Raw genomic sequence first — 27,027 nt, 5'->3', positions numbered from 1 at the left:
GGTAAGGTTTGACAAGCTGTGTGGTAGGTACTCAAGCATTACATGTATGAATTCTGAAACTCTGTAATGAGAAAAATAATTAAAATTTCTTGGTTGCAGTAATAAGGAGTATTTATTTATTAAACATACCCACATATTTTTATTGTAAGGTTCTAGGAATCTATCACACTACTAATAAATTCTGAGATAAAATATTTTGTGTTCTCTAAATAAGAAAGAGACTTATAGAGGACCTTTTCAGGTATGAAAAGAATTTACATAATTTTCCACTCAAGCCTTTTTGGGGTAGGCTAAAGGAAACAGAAATTTGTGGCTTGCTCTAAGGAAGACAATCTTATTTACTTTGGGAGAATAGATCTAAGACACATGTATTGAAATATTCACCTGGAATCAAAGTTTAGCAGCTGCTTGAGGGAAAAAAAAACCATGCAAGTCAAATTCCAAAGATATCTTCTGCAAATCCTGACAATTAGCAAACTCCTAAACGGCAGATAATTTCCTGTCTCAATGCGAATGATCCCATCTCTTTTGTCGGCTCCTAAAATGAAACTCTTAGAAATGCACAGTTTACATACCAAAACGTCCATCCCGGGGACATATTTGAGGGTTATCTTATAGTCTTTTGGAAGATTTGCCACCTACAGAAACCAAAAAAAGAAAGAAAAAAAAATCGGTGAGAAAAATCCATACATATCAATTAATCATATTGTTTTTAGTGGTTTGGTGAAAAACACATACAAACCTGTTATGTTTTTAAGCTACCACTGCATTTCAATATTTACATATATAGTGACTTTTCATTCTTCATTTTCCTTTGTAATCAAAGGCACTCTCAAAAAATAAAGTAAGTGATAATACAAATCTTTTGGACTCCAAATTCAGTAATGGGTAGCTAAGTATAACCTACTGAGTTTTGGGAACATGATCTGAAATTCAATTTCCATCTGTGGTCTTGGAATTCCTTTCCAAGTAGTTTGTATTCCTTTCCAAAATAGTAGGACTATTTTCCTACTTGTTCCTTGATAGAATTAGTAATGCAAAATATTTTCTTATATATTGGTTCTCAAAATGATGTCAACATCACCAAGGAACCTGTTAGAAACACAAATTCTCAGGCCACACTAGAGCTACCGAGTCCTACATAACAAGTACTTTAGATGATTTCGATGCTTGCTTAAGTTCAAGAACTACTGTTCTTTGTTGCTCCTAGAAAAGTCAGTGAAACTTCAAAAGAACAACACTACTAATGAGATGCAAATGGTTTATAACAAATAATTTAGAAACATTCAGTTCTGTGATATAAGCTAATTTACTTACCCAGGACTGAACATTTGAGATGCCTCAAATGTTTACCTAGTTTCTTTTAAAGGCTTTAAAAAATATCTTAACACATTTCCATCAGTCATTGTGGCATACGTTGAACAAGCACCCAATTTGGAACCAGGGAATTTAGAAAGAATCTAAATTCTGTACTTTGCTTTCTCTCATCTGTAAAATGGAGATAAATGTACCAATGCCAAATAGTTTATGATTGAGATAAGTGAATATGCCAAACATTTCATAAACACTCAATCCATATTCTCTGTTGAGAGCTATGTTGGCAGCTGACTTCCAAGGCATATATCCTGGTAAGTTACAGAGTTCTAGGTTCTCTTATCTTCTTTCTTACATACCATACCAACTCTGTCATCTCACCCTTCTAGCACCGTTAAAATTTCCAGCTGAATAATACAGCCAAAAACTGATTTAGTCCATTGAGTCTCAAAACAATATACAACATAAAATGTCATTTTGCACTCCTACATCTTCAACAGACCTAGCTTGCTTTTGCAGACTTATTTTCCCCTTCATCTATCTCTAAAAACTTTACTGGTCCCCATAGTACGCCGAGATCTTGTGCCTATTTGCTGGACTAGGTCATCTCTGACAAGTCTCCTAAAAACAATCCATAGGTTTCTTCTTGGCCTTGCCAATAGCTTCTAGAATCTGAGAACAATTTGGTGAGAAAAGAATCCAGGCAAAGGCATAAGTAGGCGGAGAGGAGCCAACGTAGGAACTGATCCCATTATGCTCACTACCATTCAACCTCCTATGGTACCAGCTCACACTCTTCTCAGCCTTGAGCCTAACACTTACTGAATATTTACCATGTGTGGGCATGGTGCTCACTAAGGGCTTATGTCGCATGATCACATCCAATCCTCACATGCCTGTGACATATTATCTCTATTTAACAGACGAAAAACTTGAGGCTCAAAGAGGTCAAGTAACTTGACTAAGGTTACACAGCTACTATGCATTAAGTCTGGACTAGAACTCAGGTCTCTGACAGCAGAGCCCCCCTCGCCTCTTAGCTCCACTACATTTTCATCCACGCTCTGGACACTTGTCCTGGTATTTTCTATCCACAAGGCTCCCCATCATCCCTCCTCGTGCCACCCCCAATAAATTAGTAGAGTCCTTGCTGCTTCTTGAAAACACATCTGGGCTGCCACACAAGGTGGCATTTTTGTTTTTAATTTAGGGGGCACTTTCCTGCTCTTTACATTTAACTTTCTTCCTCTCGGTCAAACTTCCCACCATGCTTCCATAATTTCTTTTGTCTTCTGGATCTTCACCTTCATCTTTGAAAAGCAAAATGGACCTAGTCATTTTATGAAAACCTTGGTGGTAAAGACACAGCTGACATCTCTGCAGGTACAAAAGCTGGAATGAGCTAAATAGTAACATTCTATTTTGTTATGAACCAACCATGTAAACTAAAGCCATTCCAGATGGAGAAACATGGCCAGAAGCGGCAGGTGTTCTGGACACAAGCTGCTTGACAATCTAGCCCCTCCTTAAGCATAATTTACATAATAAAAAAGTAAAGATAGCATCAATCACATTAGTATTCAGAAAACTTAGGGCCCAAGTATATATCTAAAGAGCAGAGAAAATGTAAAGGATGTGCTGACCAATTCCATTGTATTAGTAATTTATATATAAAAGTTGGTTCAAAGACATCAAAGAAATCTTACAATAAGTTCTCTGACCAACACACTGAAATCTCCATACTTTACCCACTTGAGAGGTATATAATAATAAAGTAATTTCTGCATTAAATAGGTTTACTAATACTTAATTTTTGAGGGGACTAAAAAGTAGGACTATTTTTGAAAAATACTTTACAATTCATAATAAGTTTTGATATACAGTCTTTACTACAAGCCCATGAGATATATATTATTAAGCCTAATTACAGAAGAAAACATGGAGGTTCAGAGGTTAAGTGGCATCCCAATGCTAGAGGCATCAGGAGTTCTGGTGGGCAGGATGCAAATCCTGTCTCTGTGTGCTGTCTCAGCACAGTTATCCACAGAGCAGTCTCCCCTGTATTACTTTCTTGGCTTGCATTGGTTTCCTTCCAATTACATTTGGAAGAGAATTTAGGAAGTCTAGTTGTAGATTTTTATGGTTGCTTCATGAATTATTATATTACTTTTTAAGCATTTATACTATATTGAATAGCATTCCGAAAGCACAGATAACCTTGTGATAAATTTGGCTTCTCTGATGTATATTGATCATTGTGGAAACTTTGACAGAGTAGAGGGAGCCTTTGGCCTGGAACTTGGAAGATGTTCCTTCACGGCAACTAGTTTGCTGTAGAAGTCACAGTGCAGGTTCTGGGGACACACTGCCCAGCTTGGATTCAGGCCCTGCCATAGGCTAACAGAGATCTTGGGCAAGTTACTTAACCTATTTAACCTCAATTTCCACATGTGTGAAATGGGAATCATAACAGAATCCAGAGGATTTATAAAGACTACACAAGGATTAAATAACTTGTTTAAAATACTTTGTGCTTGAGCATAGTGTGTGAATGAGCATGAGTTTTTATTATTATTAAATGCAAGGGAGTGGGACATTCTGGATAGAGGAAGGGTCATATGCAAAGACAAAGACATGGGAAAGCACAAGGTGCATTTGGAGAGAGGGACAGATAATGCAGGCTCCAGCAGATAAGAGGTAAGAAATACACCAGGAAAGCCACATTCGAGAGGCACCTGAATGCTAGGCTAAGGAGGCCAAAAGGGAGGCAGTGAAGTCCAGTGGGACCAGTTCTACCACCAGAACCCTATGGCAAGTCACTTTTGCCTCAGTCACTCTGCTTCCTCTCTACAGAACTTCTACTCCTCGTCTGTAAAATGAAGAAGGTGAACTAGACAATTACTAAAAACTCAGTCTGCTTTAAGCAGCAGTACCACACTGTGTTTAAGCAGGGAGGGAACACAATGGTAAATTTAGGAAGATTTGTCTGGAAGATGAATTAGAGCAAGGAGAGAATAGAGACAGGGAGCAGTTTTAGAAGGAAAGTGCCGAACACGGGTTCAATATTTATACAGAGACTGGAAGCTGAAAGAAGGAGAAATGTGGTTTAGGTTCCAGGGAAGTATGCTATTGGTAGGGTTAAATGGATAAGTAAGCAAGGCTACAGATTTTTATCCCAGTAAAATAAGTTCAGGGCAAAAAAATAAAATAAATAGAACATAAATGATGGAAAATTTTACCAAAGGCCAAATTATTTCCATGAGCTTTGTAGTTTGGAGCATGAGGATGTCAACACTATGCCAAACAGTAAAACGTACAAACTGCAAAAACAAGACACTTGATGATGGGCTCACTTTATTAGGGGGACCCATTTGCTACCTTCTTTGAACGTCTTAAGGATTGACCATACTCAGTGACACTGGGAGGAAAACCCCACAAAAACGCATATGGGAACAGCATGCAGAAATGCTAGAAACTCAGCCAAGAAAAAGTCTCTGCAAGCCAAACAGGCACTGGCTGCATCCTACCCCCTGCAGGTATCTGGACTCAGGAGAAGAAGAACTCAAAGTCAGAACATTTAACTCCCTCTCTAGCCCACTGATCTAAAACCTTTGGATCTCATGATTCAAATGTCTTTGAGGTCTCTAAATCTCATGAAATCAGTGGCTGCTCAGACATATTTGGTGAGACACTTACTGGTCTGGCTGTCTCTCCCAAGTTCTAGGTAAGAATCAAAATGCAGTAGCAACTCATGATTCCCTTGACATTATACCTAAAATGTTGTGCATATATGAACCTTTTTGGGAGAAGGAATCCACAGTTTTCAGTCTCATCGGACCGAGAGAAGTTTAAGAATCAATGCTGTAGAGAAAAAAAATCTCCACTTGTACTTAAATATCACAGTTGACTCATGAACAGCGGCTTAGCATAATGTTGGTTGTTCAGCCTTCAGAAATAACACAGGAGAAAGCTTTTCGCTTTTTAAATTTCTTCTAATAAGTCATCTCCTGTTAATAGTGACTAAAAAGCTAACCAATTAGGTCAATTACCTTTAGTTTTCAAACGTATCTGGTTCATTTAAAAAAAAATAACTCAATTAGTGATTTTTTAAAAAGTTAAGATGACAACTTCGTAAAACTTTTCTATGTTAATTTTTCTCAGTGAAGAATACCTAAATAAAGAATACCTAAATAAAGATGATTCTTGTCTCCTTTCAAATAGAAGAGATTAAAACCTGTTTTGCCTATTTCACAGACACACCATATAATGATGATTCCAATTAAATAGCACTAATTGAACTTCTACAATCTGATCAATTCCTAATGATAAGATGACTACTACCTAAGAAACAAAATTCAAGAAGTTAGAGCGATAATTCCTAAATTGCAGTTGACATTCACATCTTAAATTAAGACATCATAAATTACAAACTGGGTTCTTGTGCTCCAGAGATAGGTAGTTATGTGTTCAAACTTCTGCTCCTCTTCCTATTTCCAGGTGAGGATGGTCAGGTTATTTACCATCACTAGGCCTCAGACTCCTAACCAATAAACTGGTGGTAAAAACAACTACCTCCTAGTGTTGTGAGGTTTAAGGGGAGAATCCCTACAAAGTGCTTTGCATGGTGCCTGAATACAACACACTCACCACTGCTTTAAAAAGTCAAGGAGCAGGAGACATGTTATCTAAGTGGTTTATCCTATGAAGGAAGAGCAAGTTTTCTTCATGATAAGATTGACGTGCTTGGTAATATAGCAAGCCATCTAATTGTCAGTTTTTACAAATATTATTTCTAATACACTTCTTTCCTTTCTTTGAATACTAAATTTGAGCCTGAAATTTAACCTTGAAATAGAGAAAGAAATACTGAGCACAGGAGCAGAAATTAAAATGCTAAGTATTGCAAACTAATAAAAACAAACTTTAAAAACATTCCAACTATAAAACCATTGTTTTTCAAGGGTCAAACAGAACTATATGAGACCTCAACTTTTAAAGAGAAGATATGCTTAGAAAAGTTTAGAATTCACCTAAAAATGGAAAGACTCAGAGACTCCAATCCTCCATTTTAATGCGGTGGATTCTATTTAAAGAACATCGTATTTTAAGAAGAATAAAAATCAGAATTATTGAAAACTATCCATTCAAAGTGTGAACATTTGTTATCTGAGGATATTTTTATAAGATCCCATTATGTTAACCTCCAAGAACCACACATTAATATAACATACTTAAAATTAGTGCCTATCACAAGATGAGAAAGACCATGAATTCTCAGGAGAGTTTTAATTCTATTCTGATTTGTAGACTGAATTTGAAAAGACAGTCATTTCACCTTTACAAGGTGAGCTGGGACAGCAACCTGCCTTAAGCATTTTGAGGAAGACAAATAATTATTCAATAGATATTTAAAGATAGAAAGGTTTTTAAAAAGCGACAAGGTCACATTAAATTGAATTCCTCCAAATGAAGGAAAAATATCACCAAAAATGACAGGAACAGTAGGAAGAACAAAAGTGGACACTAATTCAACCATTTCAATACGTGATTTCCTCCTTACATCAACACAGCCATTAAAAGCTGCAGTCTTTCCTCTAGATACAAGTTTTTAAAGTTGGATTCATCCTCTTCCCAGATACTTGACCCTTCCTTAAGGTAGGTCTGAGTTTGCCATTTAAAACAAGTCTTGCAACATTTTTTAGAAACAAAGCAACATGTTCTGTAAATAAATGAACTATTATGCTGAGTAAACATGTCAGAAGGATTTAAAATGAAAACCATAGGGACTGGAAGGGCAGTACAAAGTGTCCAAGAAGAAATTAAAAAAAAAAAAAAATGACAGTAAAGTCATAAATCATGTGCTTCTGTGACATGAGAATAACCCCGAGCAAACACACTTAAGGTTTGTGGGCACTGTGTGAGTTGCTACCTATTGCAAAGACGGAACTGGGAGAGACTGCAGAGGAAGGAGTTCAGTTGAAGAAATTATTGTGAGCACGAGGCACAAATGTACTGTCAACCCACTTTCCCTTAAATAAAACGTACCAACAACATTATGCCTGCAAAGCAAAGTTCTCCCATTCTACATAACCTCCTTTAGTCAAGGCATTACTGAATTATTCCAAAAGGTGCAATCTGAAGAAGTATCATTATGGAATAAAAGAACTTCAGAGCTAAAAAGGGGCCTTCAAAGTTATCTAATTTAGTAGTTCTCATCTTTTGGGGGGGGTGGTCACAGACTTCTCTGGGAAGCAAATGAAAGCTACACACCCTCTTCTCAGAAATGCACACATGACACACACAGGCACAATCTGGAGTTCCATTTGCAATAGTCTGAAGTTTATGAACCCTAGATTAAGAACTATTGATCATGTCTTTGTTCCTCATTTTAAAAACCAGAAATTGAATCCCAGAGAAGTTCAGGGATTTATTTGCCCAAGGCCACACAGCTAGGTAACAGCAGAACTGGTATTCAAGTAACCCAGTATGCCTGGTCGACTTCAAGATACTTTGCCCATTGTCCTTTAGAGAGAGGCTGTGATCATCTGTATCCATAAAACTCAAAAGTCATCATGATCCTGTTTGAATGCGTGAAATTAATGAGTTTAAGGCTAAGGATGGAAACTCAGCTTTTTTCAAACATGAAAAGAAAGCCCGACATTCTAAGTATTATGGCCTAAGCAGTTCCGGCACTTCTATGCAAATAACTATCACCTGGGACACTAATGGGACCTACTAAGTTCCAACACCCATCTCCACAAGCTGAGATTCCATATTTCTGCAGTATGGCCCTGACAGCTGTACTTTTAACAAGTACCCTAAGACACTGTGATTGGACTGGCGTCAAACGACATCCCACAAACTCTGGCTTAAAGCAGTGGCTTTCATACATTTTCTCATAAGCTCGATTCTTTTTTCAAACCAAGTCTTATTTGGAAACCCAGATACATAAACCAAAGCAGAGTGGCTGGGTGGGCTCTAGGAGCCAGTTTGAAAACCACTGTTCTAGAAGACACGTCACTGGTAATGGGACCAGGAGCTGGGCTTCACTGCTCTTGGATCTCACTTTCCTTATTTATAAAATAGTTTGTCTAGATTGTCTCTAAATTTCCCTCCAGCTCCAGTATCTAATATCCCACAAACACCACCACCACCACCACTCCTAATAGCCAATATTTTTTCAGGCACTTGCTGTGTTCCTAGAACTGTCCTATTAACTTATTTAACCCTCACAATCACTCTGTGAGGTTAAGTACTATTAACCTATTATACACTGATGAGGAAACTGAGGCACAAAGTGGTTACGTGACAATAATTGTGGTAAAAAATGTATATACACATTTTCTTATTTAATCTATACCACAAGATTGGGAGGTTAGAACTGAGATTTAGAAAGGTAGTTACTGACCCAAGGGCAAAGAGCTGGGATTTTAAACTCAGGTCGGCCAGATTCCCAAATCCATTCTCTTAACCAATATACTAGCACAGGTTGGGTCCTATGTTATACCATGAAATCTTATAAATGGCACCCATTTGTGTGTTGTTATTATGATGTTAGTGATATGCATTTACATATTCATAGAGATGGCTTAGCTCCCAAATGAGGTTATAAACACTGAGATCAGGGATTAGGGATTATTTTATAGTTTTCTATTTCTTACTCTATAAAATACAGGCTGTGTAGTATGTAGGTCTTTATTCAATTAGAAGTGATCTTCTGAGTCCTACTTTTTATTACCTTGATCTTTTCCAATAATTCAAAGTAAACACACTAATTTCACTAGATCAACTCTTGAAATTAAAAATTTTCCCCCTGAGTCAGTTGCTGGAATGGAGAAAAAACCCTTTTCTCAGTTTAATCATTTCACGTTTGCCCTTGGGATGAGAAATTATATTTTTGTTTCAATATTAATAAGTATCCCTTTTCTAGGAATTCTTTCTCATTAATGCTTCTTGCCATTTTTCCTTGTATTGACTGATACGTAAGACTGAAAATAAGCAGATGGTTAAACACAAGAATGGAAAATCTTGGCAGGTGCTTATAACACCTTCTTACACCACTTGAAAATATCAGTTTGACATTTCACTGGAAGTCATGCTCATTAAGTAGTATTCCTCAAACACTTAGCAAACAATAATATCTACAAGTAATTTTTCTTAAATATCATGTTAATCTTGGATATGCTCAGTCTGTGGTCAGATACACCATCATCTTCCAACTATGATTTATTGCCCACATACTTAAAATTGCTCCCTAGGATCAGAACGGGTCTCCCCTGCTCATTCTCACATCCATGGTGACACCATCAGCTACAGGAGAGCTGTTATTTCCCAGCTGTGACTTATTTTAAGCCGATTTTGGAGACATATTAATGTGACATCCATATAAATCTGTACAACATAGATAAAATTAGTCATAAAAAGAATGGAGATCAAATTTAGTTTCTAAACTTTGACAGAATAGATCATCCAGAACTGTAGTTCCTAAACCTCCTATCAGAAATGTCTTAAAAATATAGATGCCTGGAGCCCTTCCTCAGACCTCTGGAATCAGTGGGGTCCAGACACCTGTAATTTCAAGAAGCACCACAGGCGATCACAGTGCTCACCACAGTTGTGCACATGATTACTTCACTCATCAGACAAACATTTAATGAGTGTCTTCTATCAATACAAAATTCAGAATATAAACATATATTTTCTTTTCAGTACAGTTTTTTGCGTCACAAACCAACAAGCAACTTGAGGAAAAGGGCCATGATCTATGTTTTTTTTTTTAAAAAAAAACACTTCCTCCTCACCTCCATCCCTATACCCAATACCTAGCTGGGCATCTAGCAGGCAAATGTTCCATTGTCGTGGGCAACAGCCCGTCAAATAAAACACATTGACAAATCTTCAGATACTGCATCAAAGGATACTTTTAAACCTGGACCCTCCAGGTATCTTTCTAAGGAATCTGCATAAATTGTGTATGTGTGTGTGTTCCTAATTCTGCATTGAGGTTAAGCTAGCAAGATGCTGATCATAGCATTAAACTTATTTTGAAGTTTGGCTATGAACCCAAAATAAAACATATAAACCAGGAAATGTATATCGAGAGGAGGGAAAATAAATATCTCAGTAAACATACTTTTCTTTCTTTTCTATATATCACGACCCTCATTTCTTTCCTATTCTCACATCACCTCTGTTCTCTAGACAATATTCAAGTAACTGAGTGCCACTTGGCTATTTTGAACCAGGAACTCACAAAAAGGCTTCTCAAACTTTGTTCATCCTGAAATCATCCTCCGTAGCTCAAATGAGCATGTCCAATCTCCCCTAGATTGTGAGAGTTGGGAAGAGTGCAGTTCAGATGTCTTAGTATGCTTTCCCCCTCTGTGGGCTGCATCTTAAGAGAAGCATGGAATGAAGCTGGCAGTGACCAAGCAGCACCTGTGTCAAATGGCTTTTGTTGACTGAAGAGTTCCAATGTGACGAATGTGTGAGGTGAGTCTGGTCAACATTTGGGAAACAAACCACTCCTCCAACTACGTCCACTGAGAGAGCAAACAACAACGCACGTGTGACAGAGTCTTTATGCTGTTGGAAAGGAGAGAACGGCCAGCCATCACAGATCTGTGTCTTCTTTTTTTGGGAGGAATATTGGCCCTGAGCTAACATCTATTGTCAATTTTCCTCTTCTTGCTTGAGGAAGTTTGTCCCTGAGCTAACCTCTGTGCCAATCCTCCTCCATTTTGTATGTGGGGTGCCGCCATGGCATGGCTTGATGAGCAGTGTGTAGGTCCACACCCAGGATCCAAACCCAGGAACCCCAGGCCACCGAAGCGGAGCGCTCGAACTTAACCACTACACCACAGGGCCGGCCCCACAGATCCCCTTTTGTTAGGCTTGTTCAAGAAGAGTAGGAAGGCATGTGGAGGGAAAATAAGACACGCGGAGGAACCCACTAAAGAGATAATGGGGAAGAAGCAGGTGCTGGCACACGAGCACACAGAGAACTCTCCAGCGTCCTTCACTGCCTGTGAAAGAGATGAAAAGACCAGCGAAGACACAAAGCCACTGCAGTGGTGAGCAGTGGGTTAGTTCTACCAACAGGTTCTCCATGACGTTAAATATCTCCTGACCTGCTCTCTGTAAACCTTCTGGAATAACTCAATGATTTCTTTCCTTGTCTTAGAAAAATACTAATTTAGGGCAAGAAAAAATGAGCTCTTGTTCAAAACACAAGAAAGAGTCATGAAAAGCAAGGACTCACCAATTTTGTCACGTCTTTCACATCATCAGTCACACGGTTTTCACAGATTCCTTTGGTTTTGACGAGAGGATTAAATAGGAGCAGTTGAAGATAAATGCAAGTGATAATCCAAGTCTAAATAAAAACAGAAAAATTGCTGGTGTTAAAATCTGTAATCACTCAAATTATTAACAACTACATCTTAATGTGGAAACGGCAATCTATTATATTTTTTAAAAAATGTTACTGGCTTAAATACAATTAAATGGTGGGCATTCAAACCAGGCTAACCAAATTTTTAAAAATTCTCTTAAAATGTGGTTTGGATTTTTCAGTTCAATGACATTATTGTTAACTTTTGTCAAAAGCTTTCTACAGCCAATTTCCTAATGGCAATTAGGAAGGAACTTGTAGCAACATGGAAAGGATTTCTTACTGAAGATGTTTTCTAAAAACTAGGGAATGCATAAAATTCATACCTTAGGGCACCAAAAGAAACTTTCTCTACTTTTTTTTTTTTAAAAAGGTATGCTTTTTGGTGAGGAAGATTGGCCCTGAGCTAACATCTATTGCCCATCTTCTCTTTTTTTCCTCCCCAAAGCCCCAGTACATAGTTGTATATCCTAGTTGTAGGTCGTTCTAGTTCTTCTATGTGGGCTGCTGCCACAGCATGGCTTATGAGTGGTGTGTAGGATCTGCACCCAGGATCCGAACCAGCAAACCCTGGGCCGCCAAAGTAGAGTATGGTTAACCACTCAGCCATGGGGCTGGTGTCTCTCTTCTTTAAATGTAGACTGTTTGGCAGGTAGTAGCTTAACCCTGAACAGTGCTTTAATCCAATAGTCTACAATAGTATTACCAGTCAAAGTAAAGGGGAGAGAGGTATTTTTAGACCTAGGACAGAATGTAACCTAATTTGTGAGACATCAAAAGAAGCATTGTTTTGAACCACAGCTTTTTAGACATTTAATAAGGAAAAATATTTCCTTAGTCAATAGGAAGACAGTCTTGAGTCCTAGTATGAAGTAATCACACACACACACACATGCACTCATGCACACCTCTTTGAAGATAACACTTTCAACCATGTATTATAGTTACTTTTATGCTGACTTAGTTTTTCTTGTTAAACAATATTTTAGGTTTTTAAGAAATTGGGCACATGATTTTTTTATCAGTATCTTTACAACACATAACACAGCACCTTGCAAGTAAAAAGCGCTTAATATTTGCTGGATGAATCAGTGACCAGAGTAAAAACAGTCTACTGCCCTGAATTCAATACCTACTTATTGAGCACGTGTTATGAGACAGGGACTGTGCCCATCACTAGAGAAAAAATGGTAATGAAGATGCCCTTGAAACTCAGAGGCAGGTAAATAAATAATACCCGCACCTTGTGATAAACGCTTTGGGAGCACCAAGGAGGAAGCAATTAATCAATTAACCTTAAGGGGAAGGACTCGTGGCAGGAAGACAGTGCCAAGGAGAAAATGTGACTCTGGCTGGATTTTGGAGGACAAGGAGGAATTTGCAAGAGTTGACAAGAAAGGGATGAGCATTCCAGGAAAAATAAACAGCAGTAATAAAGGCATGGAGATGTGAAAATATTTCAAAATGTGAGAGTTCTACCCCCTCTTGAAATATATTTCTCTAAAACCCTCTTTCATGATAGGATTTGGGAATCCTCCCTAAGGATCTCTGTAAACGGACATCTCACTAATAACCATATTCGTACTCTAGGCTCTAAGAAATATAAAGGCAGAAATTCTGTTACTTCTGTTCATCATGCCTTATGCCTGGCATTGAAGAAACACTGAACAACATTTGTTCACTCACTCATTGAGCAAATACTTACTGAGCACCTAGTACATGCCAGGCATTGTTCTAGATACTTAAAAGCCAAAAATCCCTGCCTTCATGAGGCTTACCGTCTAGTGAGAGAAGGCAGACCACAACCAAAAAACATAATAAGTAACTGGATTATATAGTATGTCAAAGGTGTTAAGTGTCATGGAAAAAGAAGAGTTAGACCAAGGTAAAGGGGATTGGGATTCTAATGCCTACTCTGCTCTACTAGCAGTAGTGGTTTTAGGTTCAAGTTGACAACCACACTCATGAGGCACTGGAGGGCTCACCCAGCACCAAGTGTACTTCTGAGCTTTAAGAAAGGATATAGGACAGGCAACAAAAGAGCACACAGAGCCCCAGCAGAGCAGAGGTCTCCTGACTCCCAGGCAGTCTCTAATGGCCACTTACCACTGCACACTTGGGATGTGTGTGGCAATGACAGGTGATGTTGAGTGGACAGGACCACTTCTCATGCTTCTGCCTTACTGGTTGAGTAGCCCCATCAGGGGCATGTGATGAGCTTCCATTCATTCTCCATCACAGTCACCTCCCACTAGCACCAGCCTCAACAATAAAGTACATATGGGTGCTTGTTCTGCTACCTAATAACTTCAGCAGGATTCTCTTGGATGAAGTATAGGAATACTCCCATAAATTTCTTAAGTTCCTGTTGCAAGGAGGATTATAGAGAGGGTCAAACCCCCAGACACCCCTGAGTCTAGAGAAAAGGCCACGAACTAGCTATTACCCCTTCTTTTCCAGAGCCTGCTTGAAATTTTAAACAGTGTGATATTTGGTGGTGCCTCATTGAGATGGCACTATTTTATCAAAGATTGGATGGAGCTAAGGGAATGATCCACTCAGGGGTCTGTGGAAAGAGTATTGCAGACAGAGAGAAAAGCTGGTACAAAGGCCCTACGGTCTAAGGAATGGGCTTTATTGAAGGAACAGCAAGAGTAAACCATGGGGCAGTAGATGATGATGATATCAGAGAGAAAATGGAGAGGTCAGATCATGTAGGGTCTTGCACCCCATTCTCTGGACTTTTGACTTTTACTGTGAATGCAATGGGATTCATTGCAGGATTTTGAGGAGAGGAGAGATATGAACATATTTAAAAATTTTTTAAAAAGATTTTTTGGCAGTTTCTTACAAAATTGAACATACTTTTACTATATGATGCAGCAATGACACTCCTTAGTATCTAACCCCAAGGAGCTGAAAATTTAGGTTCACACAAAAATCTGCACACCGATTTTTAGGGCAGCTTATTTATAATTGCCAAAACTTGGAAGCATCTGGGATACTTTCAGTAGGTGATTGGATAAAAAAAACTGCGGTACATCCAGACAATGGAATATTATTCAGCACTAAAAGGAAATGAGCTATCAAGCTATGAAAAGACATAGAGAAACCTTAAGCGCATATTTACTAAGTGAAAGAAGCCAATCTGAAAAGGCTAAATACTGTGATTCCAACTACTATGACATTCTGTAAAAGGCAAAACTACAGAACAGTAAAAAGATCAGTGGTTGCCAGGGGTAAGAATGGGAGGGACGACTAGGCAGAGCATAGAGGATTTTTAGGGCAGTGAAAATACTCTGTATGATACTGTAATAGTAGACATATGTCATTACACATTTGTCCAATCTCAGAACGTACGATACTAAGAGTGAACACTAATGTAAACTATGGACTTGGGGTGATAATGATGTGTTGGTGTAGTTTGATCAATTGTAACAAATGTACCTCTCGGGGGGGGGGGGCGGATGTTGATAATGGGAGAGGTTGTGCATGTGTGAGAACAGGGGGCACATGGGAAATCACTGTACCTTCCTCTCAGTTTTGCTGTGAACGTACTACTGCTCTAAAAAAGTCAAGTCTGGTTTGTTTTCGTTTTTAAAGATCACTTTTATTACTGTGGTGAGAACAGACTTTAGGGTAACAATAGATAGAAAGAGAGAGACCAGTTAGGGGCTTTTGCTATAATCCAAGCAAGAAAGGGTTGTAGCAGTGCATTGACCAGCAGTGGTTAGATTCTGTATGTCTCCTGAAGGCTGAGCCAGTAGGATTTCCTGGCAGTTGGAGTGTGATTTGAGAGAAAGAGTCAAAGACGACTCTAAGGATTCTGGCCTGAGCAAGTGGAAGGATGGTGTTGCCATCAGCTGCTATGGGGAAGGCTGAGGGTAGAGAAGGTTTGGAGGGCAGATCAGAAGTTAGGTTTTGGGTATGCTAAGTTTGAAATGTCTCTGAGATATCCTGGTGATGACACTAGGTCAGGAGATTTGAATCTGGATTTAGGAGAGAAGCCTTTGATATATAAATAAAATTTTAAGTAAAAGAGTGGATGAGATCATCAAGGGAGTGACTACAAATAGAAAAAGGGGAACAAATGACTGAATCCTACGGTGCTCTAACCTTAAGAGCTTTTAAGAGCTCTGGCAAAAGACGTAGAACTCACAAAGGAGCCTGAGAAAGAAGCCAAAGGAGTAGGAGGAAGCCAAGTTGGGAAAAAAATAAAAAAGGTACCTTAAGGAGAAGGAAGTCAACCTATGTCAAAACTCGAAACAGGTCAGGTAAGATGACGACTGAGAACTGATCACGGGATTTAGCAGAATAGAGGTGAATGGTGACATTAATAAGAATACTTTTATTGAAGTAGTTATGGGGAAAAGCCAGCCTAGAGTAGATTCAAGAGAGCACGAGAGGAGAGTAATTAGAAACAGTGAATATAGCCAGTTGTTTGCTTGTTTGTTTTTATGAGGAAGATTGTCCCTGAGCTAACATCTGTGCCAATCTTCCTTTATTTTCTATGTGGGATGCCGTCACAGTGTGGCTTGATGAGTGGTGTGTAGGTCCACACCGAGGATCTCAACCTGAAAACCCCGGGCCGTGGAGGTAGAGCGTGTGAACTTAACCACTACGCCACTGGGCTGGCCCCCAGACAGCTCTTTTATTTTACTTTTATGCAGTGGGGGTGGGGAGGAACCTAGACAGCTCTTTTAAAGAGTTGGCCTTCAAAGGAGGGCAAATAAATAAACAAACAAATAAAAACAAAGTGAGGTGATCACTGGCAAGGAATTGAGCGGAGGGAGAGAGTTTTATTTGTAAGACAGTAGATATACTGGGATTTCCAAATGCCTACTGGGGATGATCCAGTAGAAGGGTACAATTGGTGATGTGGGTCAGAAGAGAGGGAACTGCTTGTGCAATGTTCTTGAGAAGGCAAGAAGGCGGGGATCTAGCTCTCAAGTGGAGGGCTGGCTTTAAATAAGAGCATGCAGAGTTCGTCAGTGCTATCAGGCAGGATGTCCCAATACATGAGCGGAGATGCTGGTGTTTTTTGAACGATACAGTGAATAACAGCTACCATTTACTGACCATTTACTATGTACCAAACATTGTGTACACCTTACCACAAACAAAATTTAAATTTCATATATTATAATGCTAAGGACAAAGAAATTGAGGTACAGAGAGATTTGGCGACTCTTAAGTGGTGAAATCAGGAGAAAAACCCAGATCTGTCCAATTCTAAATCCTATCCTTGTCACCACCCCCTACCATCACAGCACTACCAGAAAGCTGTTATATCATTGATGATGACTCCAGTAGCATATCTCTAAAACTTTAAGTAATAATTTTTCAAATATCAAGCATATGGAGACAAGTCTGTTCTGCATTCCATGCCACAGCTGAATATTCTACACTTTTCAGACTACCGTAATTTTTATTATATGTTCTTTGATAGTTCTTAAAAATATACTTATATAGACTTCTATAATAATTGCAAAATAAATTATCGATGATATTTTGCATCAGTTATATACAAACATCTGCAAAAATATGATTTTCCTCATTTTATAGGAAACTATTTGGTCAGGGCTAAAATTACATCTGTTAACTAAATACATTCAAATATACTCAAACCTGTATTTCTTGAAGCATTTATTTTAAAGCTATTAAACAAGTATTTAATAAATTCGTGATTTAATTTTGTATATACTTTGCTACTGGAAAAGAATATTCGTTTTTCGTAAAATTCAACAATTCTCTCTGGCATAACTAAACATTAGGATGGAGAAGGAGTCAAGGTCGAAATGTACTGAGAACTCCATACAGCAGCAGCAATCCCTCCTTCATCAGTATTCTCAGGGGACAGCTGAAATGCAGAGCTTACTTCTTTATATGGAAAAGCAATTTTTCAGTATTATCCTATACAGAAATCTTTCTAATATATAGTACACAAACTTCCTTGATTTCTTAAACAGTGGGCAGAAATATCAAACTTTGCTTTTCTTTGATGATTCAAGTTCATCAAATAAAGAGAAGACAAACTGAAATAAACCAGACACAGAAAGACAAATGTTGTATGATCTCACCTATATGTGGAATCTTAAAAAAAAAAAAAAAAAAAAAAAACTTGAACTCACAGTAAGAAAGGAGACTAGAACGGTGGTTACCAGAGGCTAGGGGTGGGAGAAAAAGGAAGATATTCATCCAAGGGTAGAAACTTTCAATTGTAAGACGACCAAGTTCTGGAGACCGAATGTCCAGCATGATGACTATAGTTACTAATACCGTATTGGATACTTGAAATTTGCTAAGAGACTAGATCTCAAGTGTTCTTACCACACACACAAAAGAGTAACTGTAGATGATAGTTTGATTGTGGTCATCATTCCACAATGTATACATATATCACAACATCACATTGCACACCTGAAATATAGACAATTTTTATCTGTCAGTCATACCTCCATAAAGCTGGGGCAAAAAAGCATTTCAGTTCCGTAGTTATGACTGCTCTCCTCCAAGTAGCTCCAAATTACTGTACTTGTTTGATTGCTTCTAAAATTTTATTTTAGTTTTTGTCACTTTGTTTCTCAGTTTACCTGTTGCTCTCAGAATGTCAGGTCATGACTTGCAACATATTTTTACTGCTATTTCTAGACTTCTCTAGTCTTAATGGCAAACACAACACACGGCCCATGGTAGGTACTTATGGCAGGCAGAGTAATGGCAAAAAGATAGTTACGTCCTAATTCTTGGAACTTGTGAATATATTGCCTTATATGGCAAATGGACTTTGCAGATGTGATTAAGCTAAACTCTCCTTAAGACGGAGGGATTATCCTGGATTCTCTGGGCCCAATCTAATCATACAGGTGCTTACAGGCTGGAAATCTTTTCTAGCTCTGGTCAGAGAGATGAAATGATGGAAGATGGGCCAAAAAGATGTGACATGACAAGGATTTGACTTTCCATTGCTGGCACTGAAGATGCAGGAAAGAGGCCAGGAGTCAAGGAACGCAAATGCCTTCCAGAAGCTGAAAAAGGGCAAGAAAACCGTCTCCCTTAGAACCTTCAAGCAAGAACACAATCCCACCAACACCTTGAGTTGAGCTCAGTAAGTCCCATTTTGGACTTCTGAATTTCCAAAACTGCAATATAATAAATTTGTATTGTTTTAAGTCACTAACTTTGTGGTAATTGGTTACAACAACAATAGAAAAATAAATCAGGGCTCAATAAACTTATTTTCTGAATGAATGAATGAATGAATGAATGAGTGGTGTAGTATTGTGATGTTCAAGCTGTTCCTGGTAAGGAAAATAAGCTGCCCCTGTCCGTATTCTGGGCCCCCAACCCCTGCCTGAAGTAAAGCAGCTCAGTCTTTTTTCTGTTTTATTTGTTCATGCTTCTGGGGAAGATTTTGTTTGAACAAAGGTTTCCAAGGACAAGAAAGAAAGAAAAAAACACGCTTTTGAAAACTGGTGGTGTGATGGCAGAGTACAGTACATGGATCCAGGAAACCTCTGAGCCCTTTACCGTGTGACCTCAAACAGGCCAGTTAATCCCTCTGAGTATCTGTTTATCTGTCTCTCAAATGAGAACAAGAATAATCTTTGCCTCACTCACCTCATGGAGTGCTTGTGAGGATCACATGAAAACTTTTCGAAATATAGGTTTGAACTACAGGCAATGATTCCTTGTGTGGTTGATGGGTTTGGGATCGCCTAGGAAACCAGAGAAACAAGTGCTTCGAAACCACTTGAATAAAACAGTCAGAGAAAGGACTTCACAGAGTCAATCTTCCATGAACAAAGGGTAAGACCTTTAGTGCATGGGTATTTTGACACTGATTTGGGGTTCAGATGCCTTTTCCAATTTATTTCTTAGTTCTCAACTGTGTTTAAAGTAACTTCACTTAATAGACAATTGACTTCCAATTAAGTGAGGTGTTCCAATATATCAACAAAATATTTATCTTGGTTTTCTCTCTCTCTTCCTCTCTAACTTCTAGAAACTGCAACAAGGGTATACGGGTGTCTAAATGTGTGGGCGTGTGTGCACACACACACCCTACTGGAGATAGAAAGCTGAAGCAAAATGTCCCTGCGTTTGTGACTTCTGCTCTAAAATGTATCTTTTCAGTTTGGGTAATCATCTCACTGCTTTTCTGTAACATTTTCTGCTTCTGCCTATGACATTTTTCTTTGGCTACTTTGTTTTAGTGTCCTACAACTTTTCGCTCTAGGTTACGCTCATTGTGTGATAACCTCTCATTTCATGATAACCTTTCACTGCACAGACACATTAAACTAATCTTGTCGTCGGCAGTTCTAGATTTTATTATTTAGAGGCATGCGTCAAAAGTGTCCCCCACATACTCCCCACAACACACAAAATTCCAATAACCCTTTCATTGCTAAAAGTTGCCTTCAATTATTTACGTGATGAAATAACTAACAGAAATCTGTATGTACTGTTAGAACTAAGCCATGCAATAGAAACAGTCCCGGTAGAGGGAAGTAATAGTGACGAAAATTCATACTCAGTTGTGAACGACAGATATAGCAGGTTTTAACAGTGGCAGATAGTACTGGGCAGGTACTTTAAAGAAGGCGGAAAAAGTGACCAAAAGATGAGAGTGGACACCCTGAAGGCAAAGGTCTTACCTCAATCTCATTTTTGTTGAGAACCAATCTCATCAGACCCCAGTGGAATATTCACCCAGTCACCAAATCTTCCTGAACCTAAGAGGCTTCCTTATAATAAAAAGCCACATGCCAGGAAAAGGAGCTGCAAAGTCCTCCTAAAGCAAACCATTTGCTTGATCCGAACATGTGTTGAAACAGAGAAGTCACTTTGCAGACTTCTTTCCTTTAGTAGAAATTAACATGTACGCAGCCCAAGAAACATCAGGGGAACATATGCTGTTCAAGAAACCAGAGGATTCCAATCTTCTAAACTTGAAAAGAACCCAAACTTTTCTATGAATGTGAGAAGTGATTTTAAAATATGCATTGTCAGGGTCCACATTACAGACTTCTCAAAGTCGAAAAGGTAGTGGGGTGTCCTGTGTAGCTCATTTCTTTATGCACAGACATACAGAGTGGTATTAGGACTGCCCTGAACAAAACAGCAGCTGCTGCCAAAAACAACATCCATCTTCTCTTTAATCTGGAATGCCAGCTAGCGAAGCAGGCAGCTCCCTTGTAGCCCAAATGTGCTTTGGAAGAGAGCCAACTCGCTCAGATACCCAGACCCAGGAAAGCAAGTTACCAAGATACAGGTACAGTAATTAGTCCGGAGTTCAGGTCTTCTGAGGTCATATGCACCATATCCTTCAAAATTAATCTTAAGTAAACCAATAAGAGATTCTTGGTCAGTGAATAACCGTTGAATTCTACATGACTTCTTCAGATTTCTTTATTTTTCAAAAATTTACCATTAAACATTATAGAGAAAATACCTAATCAACCTTACACAGACTCAAATTCTTCTCCAGTGATTCTCCAGTAATCTCAAAAGGGCAAAGGAAACACCTAGCAGGTTTGTTTTTCAAACTTCACTGCTATGAGGAAAGCAGATGTTAACAGGATAGCTAACTGAAACTTAAACCAGCTTCAAGTCCAAACGGGTGCACGGAAGTCGCGTAAACATACTCTCCCACCTCTCCCCATGTAGAGCCTTTTGTGAAGAAGTGAAACAGAAATATTTTAAAACATGGAGGCCAGCCTGGTGGCATAGTGGTTAAGTTTGCATGCTCCACTCTGTCGGCCCAGGGTTTGTGGGTTCAGATACTGGGCGTGGACCTACATACTGCTCATCAAGCCATGCTGTGGTGGCGTCCCACATACAAAATAGAGGGAAGATTGGCATAGATGCTAGCTCAGGGCCAATCTTCGCCAAAAAAATATGTATATACATATTTTTTTAAATATGGATGATCACTAAAATATGTGGCTAACGTGCCCTTATAATAAAAACTGAACATCCTAGAAAGGAATTGCTTAATATAAAAAGGCAGATAATGGCTTTAATATAAAAGGGGATTTTAAGGATTTCAACGTATTTAATCTACAGGAAAAAATTGGGAAAAATCACCCTGAGATAGTCAGTCTGTATTCTAAATGTAAATGTTATTTAAAGGCGAAGGGACTGACATAATATTGACTCCTACTAAGGGCCACACAGGGAACAGGCAGGTTGCAGATATTATTTCATATAACCTTCCTAACAACCAGGTAGATATTATTACCCCATTTTGCAGGTGAGTAAAACATGATTCAATGAGATTAAGTAACTTGCTTATGGCCATTCTGCTAGTAAATCTCTGGGCTGGATTTAAACCAAAACCTACACTTCACTGAAAAGAAAAATACTGGGCCAGTCAGATAATAAACTGATTTTACAGATATTTAAGGAACTAATCAATTTTATTTAAAATGCCTATGCTGTGCACAGCACAAAGTAATAACTGAATCAGTTTCTAATTGAAACCACAATGTCAAGTTATTCCTAGGCTGGGTAAACAAGAAGTATAGGTAAATCAAGTTATACTTCGTGTAGCTTGAAAAAATTACATAGCTAGAGGGAGGGGAGAAATCCAAAAAATAAAGTCATAAGTTGCTCCTTCTGATAAAAATAAAATTGCTCCTTCTGATAAAAATAAAATTGAGTGCTTTCAGACTTCTAAGAAGAGCTACTTATTCATTCAATGAACAGGTATGGAGTACCTGATAGGGACATAAGATAAAGACACAGAAGATATGGTCATTGGCCTTGGGAAGCACAAGCTACTGATGATCACAGTAGGGAGACAGACCATCTGAGAGCAGAAGGGCCCAGGAGGGACTGCTAAACCTGACTCTGAGGACAGAAGACGGGGCATGGAGGGATTAGAGATAGCTCCTGGGAGGAGATGACACCTTCTTCAGAGGTAAGTAGGTGGCAGCCAGATCAAAGGCAGCTGGGGTGAAGACTCCTGATGGAGGAAGGAACAGGTGCCCACAGAAGTGAGAGAACAAAGCATTTTCATAGAACTTCACGTTTATGATATGATTGGAAAATGAGTTTCAAGGAATAAGCAATAATAGATGATGCTAGAGAGATATACAGAGGCTCTCCCAATTTTGCTAATGGATTTGGATTTTATCTTCAAGGCACTAGGGAGTTCCTGAAGGACTTTAAAGCAGGGGAGGAGCAAGGTCTGATTTATTTTTGAAAGGTTTATCAGGCATCAGAACTGAAGGATAGCTTGGGGGAGGGTGGCAAGAGGCCTGGGGGCAGGAGGCTAGTTAGGAGTTCACTGAAGTCATCCAAAGTCAACAAGATTACAGCCTCAACTAGGGCAGCGGGAATGGAGAGAAACAGACAAGTCCAAGAGGAAATGGAAGTAGAATGGAACGGCTTGGGTGACTGACAGAAAATGAGTGGGAAAGGAGGAGGAGAAGCCACAAACAGCTTCCAGGTTCCAGTTTAGGTAACTGGGTAAAAGTGCTGCTATTCACTGAGCCAGGAGGTGTAGGAGATGTGGCAGCTGGAGATTGGAAGTTTATCACCAAGAACCCTGGAGAATACCACCATATAAGGAGGAGAAAGAACTATTTGCCTAGGACACAAGACAATGAGAAGCAAAATACATGAGAGGCAAGTCAACTGATTGTGGGATACTGTGGCCAGTGGAAAAAGAAAGTACAAAAGTGAGAATATGATCAATAAATAAGCAGTAAAAGATGTCAAGCTGATAGTTGCTGAAGAGTACTTAATGGACTTGACCTTGATGAGGACAGCGCCCATGGAGTGATAGAACTGGGAGTCAGATCATAGTGCATGGACCACAGCAGTAAATGAATGGGGGGAATTTCTAGGGTCTACTAGAAGAGGTTGTCTAGAAAAGGAAGAAGAGACGAGGTAACATCTGGAAGGGCTAGAAAGTTAACTTCAGTCCCGGTAGAAGGGAAGGCAGCTCTGAAAGAGTGGGGCTAAAATGAGAAAGTAAGCCTTCCTCTTTCTGAAATGGTCTGTGGATGGGGAACGACTCATCTGTGGTTACTGAGAGCTATGTAGGCTCAGAGACTTCGCCACTGTATGAAAAGCCCTGCAAAGGACTTCAACCTCAGCTAGAGTCTAGGGCAAAGGTGTTCAAGTTTTGCTGTTATTATTATTTTTTTGGTGAGGAAGATTGACCCTGAGCTAACATCTCTTGCCAATCTTTCTATGTTTGCTTGATGCATATTGTCGCTGAGCTAACATCTGGGCCAGTCTTCCTCTGTTTTGTACATGGGACCCTGCCACAGCATGGCTTGATGGGCAGTATGTAGGTCTGCACGCAGGATCTAAACCCATGAACCCCAGCCCACTGAAGCAGAGTGTGTGAACTTAACCACTACACCACTGGGCCAGCTCCTTGCTGTTATTATTTTTAACAGAGACATACATAATAGAATAAACATTTGTGCCAGCAGTATAGATTGGAAACAATGATAAAATATAGGTCATTAGATATTCAAAATAAAGCTCTTTAGCAGTCATACAAAAGCAGAAGGAAAGAACCCCCTAAACATTATAATCTACTGTGCTTGAGGGAGAAGCTAGATGATGACAGACTCTAACCAATTTTATGATGATATGTATTTTGCTACCAATTTTATTAAGATGATATGTAACAAACCAAACTAGTCTACAAAAATGGTGGGTGCTAGTTCAATGTTGAACCTAGATTTACCTGCCTATTGCCAATTCTTTTTGCTATAAGTATGTATTTTCAAAGAAATAAGAGAGACAGGCCCAAACATTGGCCAAGCTATAGAAACATAGCAAACAAATTCATGACAGTTCTGAAATCCACATACCCAAGTTCAGTGTTCCACAGGCACTGGTTCTTTTTGGATGGCATTGTTCACAATTATGTCAATTATTTGCTCTTAAAAATGAACCACCATACTATGCAATCTGAGGGTTATAGCTTTCCAAAAACAGCTATAAAAACCTAAACATGATTTATATTCTTCCAACTATGTGACTCACTTCTGAAAGAGTGATCTCATGTAAATCAAAAGCTTTGCAATCCTTCAAAACCTGTAAAATCTTTTGAGCACCAAACAACTGACAAATAAAAAATGAATGTAGGCTCCAGTAGCTATCTGACCCGATGTGCTGAATTTGGACTGAATGCCTGAACTTCCTAGAATTTCTTGGGGTTTTTTCCCCGATGGTTGCAATTAAATGTGCTCAGATGTCTGGTCAGATCAGCCACTTGGAGTCTGACAAGTTTGGTCTCACAAGCCCTTTTAATTTTTAAGAAAACTTAATCTGAGGAAGCAGCTCAGGAAATCTCCAGCAAAGTTTCTCTCCCACCTGGGTTTTTAACTACATTAAAATAAACTAAACCTTTATATTCTGCTTGAACTGCTTCCAAACAGGGTCAAATCCAGTGGAGTTAAAGGCATGAGCTGAAAGAACACTCACAATCTTGGTCATTTTCTCCATCACATCAGATGACAAGTCCTATTTGCAAAGGTCACAGCATGAGCTTTCCTGATTATGCAATGTGTGCTGGACACACCAACTGCCTTTGGTTGAGCTGAATGAACTGCTGAAATGTCCCCCTCACCCTTTCATGGAAGCTGTACCAACTGAAACAAGAGGAGTCGACTGTCTTACATTTAGATGAAAGTGTAATCATCTGGGGCTTTTACTAAGAAAGTAGATTCCTGGGCATCATGTGGAATCCAAATTTCTGAGGGAGCATCGCAGGAATCTGCACTTTTAACAAGCCCTTCATGCAATTCTTAGGTAGTCTCTGGAGGCTGAGACAGACTATTTTAGGTTGTGCTAGCCCATGAGTGCTATATCATTACGGAAAACAAACAAAAATGTCTAAAAAGGTATACAAGGTTGCATTTGGTTCAAGTGCTACACATTAGATGCTCCTGATCTACAGCAACTTGAAAAAAGAAAAGTTAAATGTAGTGAGTGTGGAGGATACTGCCAAGTGATTCTTTCAATTCCCCTTCCCATTCTGTCTCGGCATATTCTTCAGAACTGGAGTGGCTGGAAAACTAAAATCTCCATTTCTCGAACTCCTTGGCAGTTAGCTACAGTGGCAGATGTGACTGAGGTTCCACCAGTCAGGCACAACTCTGCAAGATTTGATATGGGAAGGAAATCCTTGAGAAGAGAAGCTGCATGCTGGGTAAGCATTTTGCTGGGTGGTAATGGGGGACAGTGAGACCCTCCAGTCAGCAGTGTGACTGCTTCCTGCACTGGCTGTAGCAGCTTTACAGACTGTTGCAAACTCAACTGGGTTCTGGGTGATGAGAGTGTTCTGGAAGCTCCGCCTACTCTTCTAGCCCTTCTAGTGATTTTAAATCCATCAAATATACTTCAACGTGTCTTTTTCTGTTTGAAATAGCTAGAGTGGACTATATTGTCTGCAACTAAACCCTAAGCAATACTAGAAGAAAAGAGTAACACAAGTTACTAAGCATTTATTTCTCATAAAGGTTCGTCTAAATGTTCCTTAAGAATTTTCCATTAGTATTTCAAAATTCAAATTTTAAAATAAGGACTATTTAAAAAAATTTTTAAAAGAGTAATTTTTGATTGGCAACCCACAAGAATGTTAATGTAATTCTACCCCTTGAAGCACAGCAAAGCATTCACCTTTGACATGCCCAGGACATGTTCCTCTCATAACAAGACACTTCAGATGCAAATTCATTGCTTATGAAAGAGATGGTGTTTAGAACAGAACATCATCAGCAAATTAGGACATGGATTCACATCCTGGTTCTGTCACTTACATGCTGTAACCTTGACCAAATTATGCAACCCCGGAGCCTCAGTTTTCTATTGGTGATAACATTTCTTTGGATTTTTGAAAAGATTGTATAAGACAATGTTACATAAAGCACCCACAAGAGGATTGGCACATCATAGATCATGACATGATTGTTAATGCCATAGTGATTAACTTATCATTATTACTAATCCTTTAGGTGTTGAATTCATAATTAAAAGGGTTATGAACAGTGAATGTTGCAATCCCCTTTATGTTCTGCCTCCTCCATAGATTAAAGATCAGCACAGGAAGGTGATAAAGAGGTTGTGAAACTGCCCCCTGGGCTTAGATTCGGATCAGCTCTCCCAAAGCAGGCAGGCTCATCTCTAGCTGGTGCAAAAGTGAGGCCGAATTGTTTAGGTAATAGGTGAATGTTAACCTAAAGAGCAGAGTTTCAAAAGTCAACTTTAGTTGCAGTAATAAATCCAAGAGAGCTCTAGAAAACAGAGTGTGTTTACTCATGCACAGAGAAGCAGTATAGAGCGGG

The 27,027-nt window shown here is 39.0% G+C and overlaps 1 protein-coding gene across 4 annotated transcripts in view; it reads right to left on the bottom strand.

The window, feature by feature from the left end:
* Window positions 1-27,027, bottom strand: part of KITLG (KIT ligand) — an 85,644-nt gene that overhangs the window by 38,870 nt on the left and 19,747 nt on the right. For all 4 annotated transcript variants that reach the window (XM_046646306.1, XM_046646304.1, XM_046646307.1 and 1 more), the window contains exons 2-3: window positions 11,576-11,689; window positions 576-638 (exon numbers count right to left, since the gene is read on the bottom strand). In XM_046646306.1, the coding sequence (XP_046502262.1) occupies window positions 576-638; window positions 11,576-11,689 (177 nt within the window). The remainder of the gene's footprint in view (window positions 1-575; window positions 639-11,575; window positions 11,690-27,027) is intronic.

This window comes from Equus quagga, chromosome 19, assembly GCF_021613505.1.
Source record: "Equus quagga isolate Etosha38 chromosome 19, UCLA_HA_Equagga_1.0, whole genome shotgun sequence".
Classification (NCBI taxonomy): Eukaryota; Metazoa; Chordata; class Mammalia; order Perissodactyla; family Equidae; genus Equus; species Equus quagga.
Note: the sequence above shows the minus strand (reverse complement) of the source record. Positions and strands in the feature narration are given on the sequence as shown.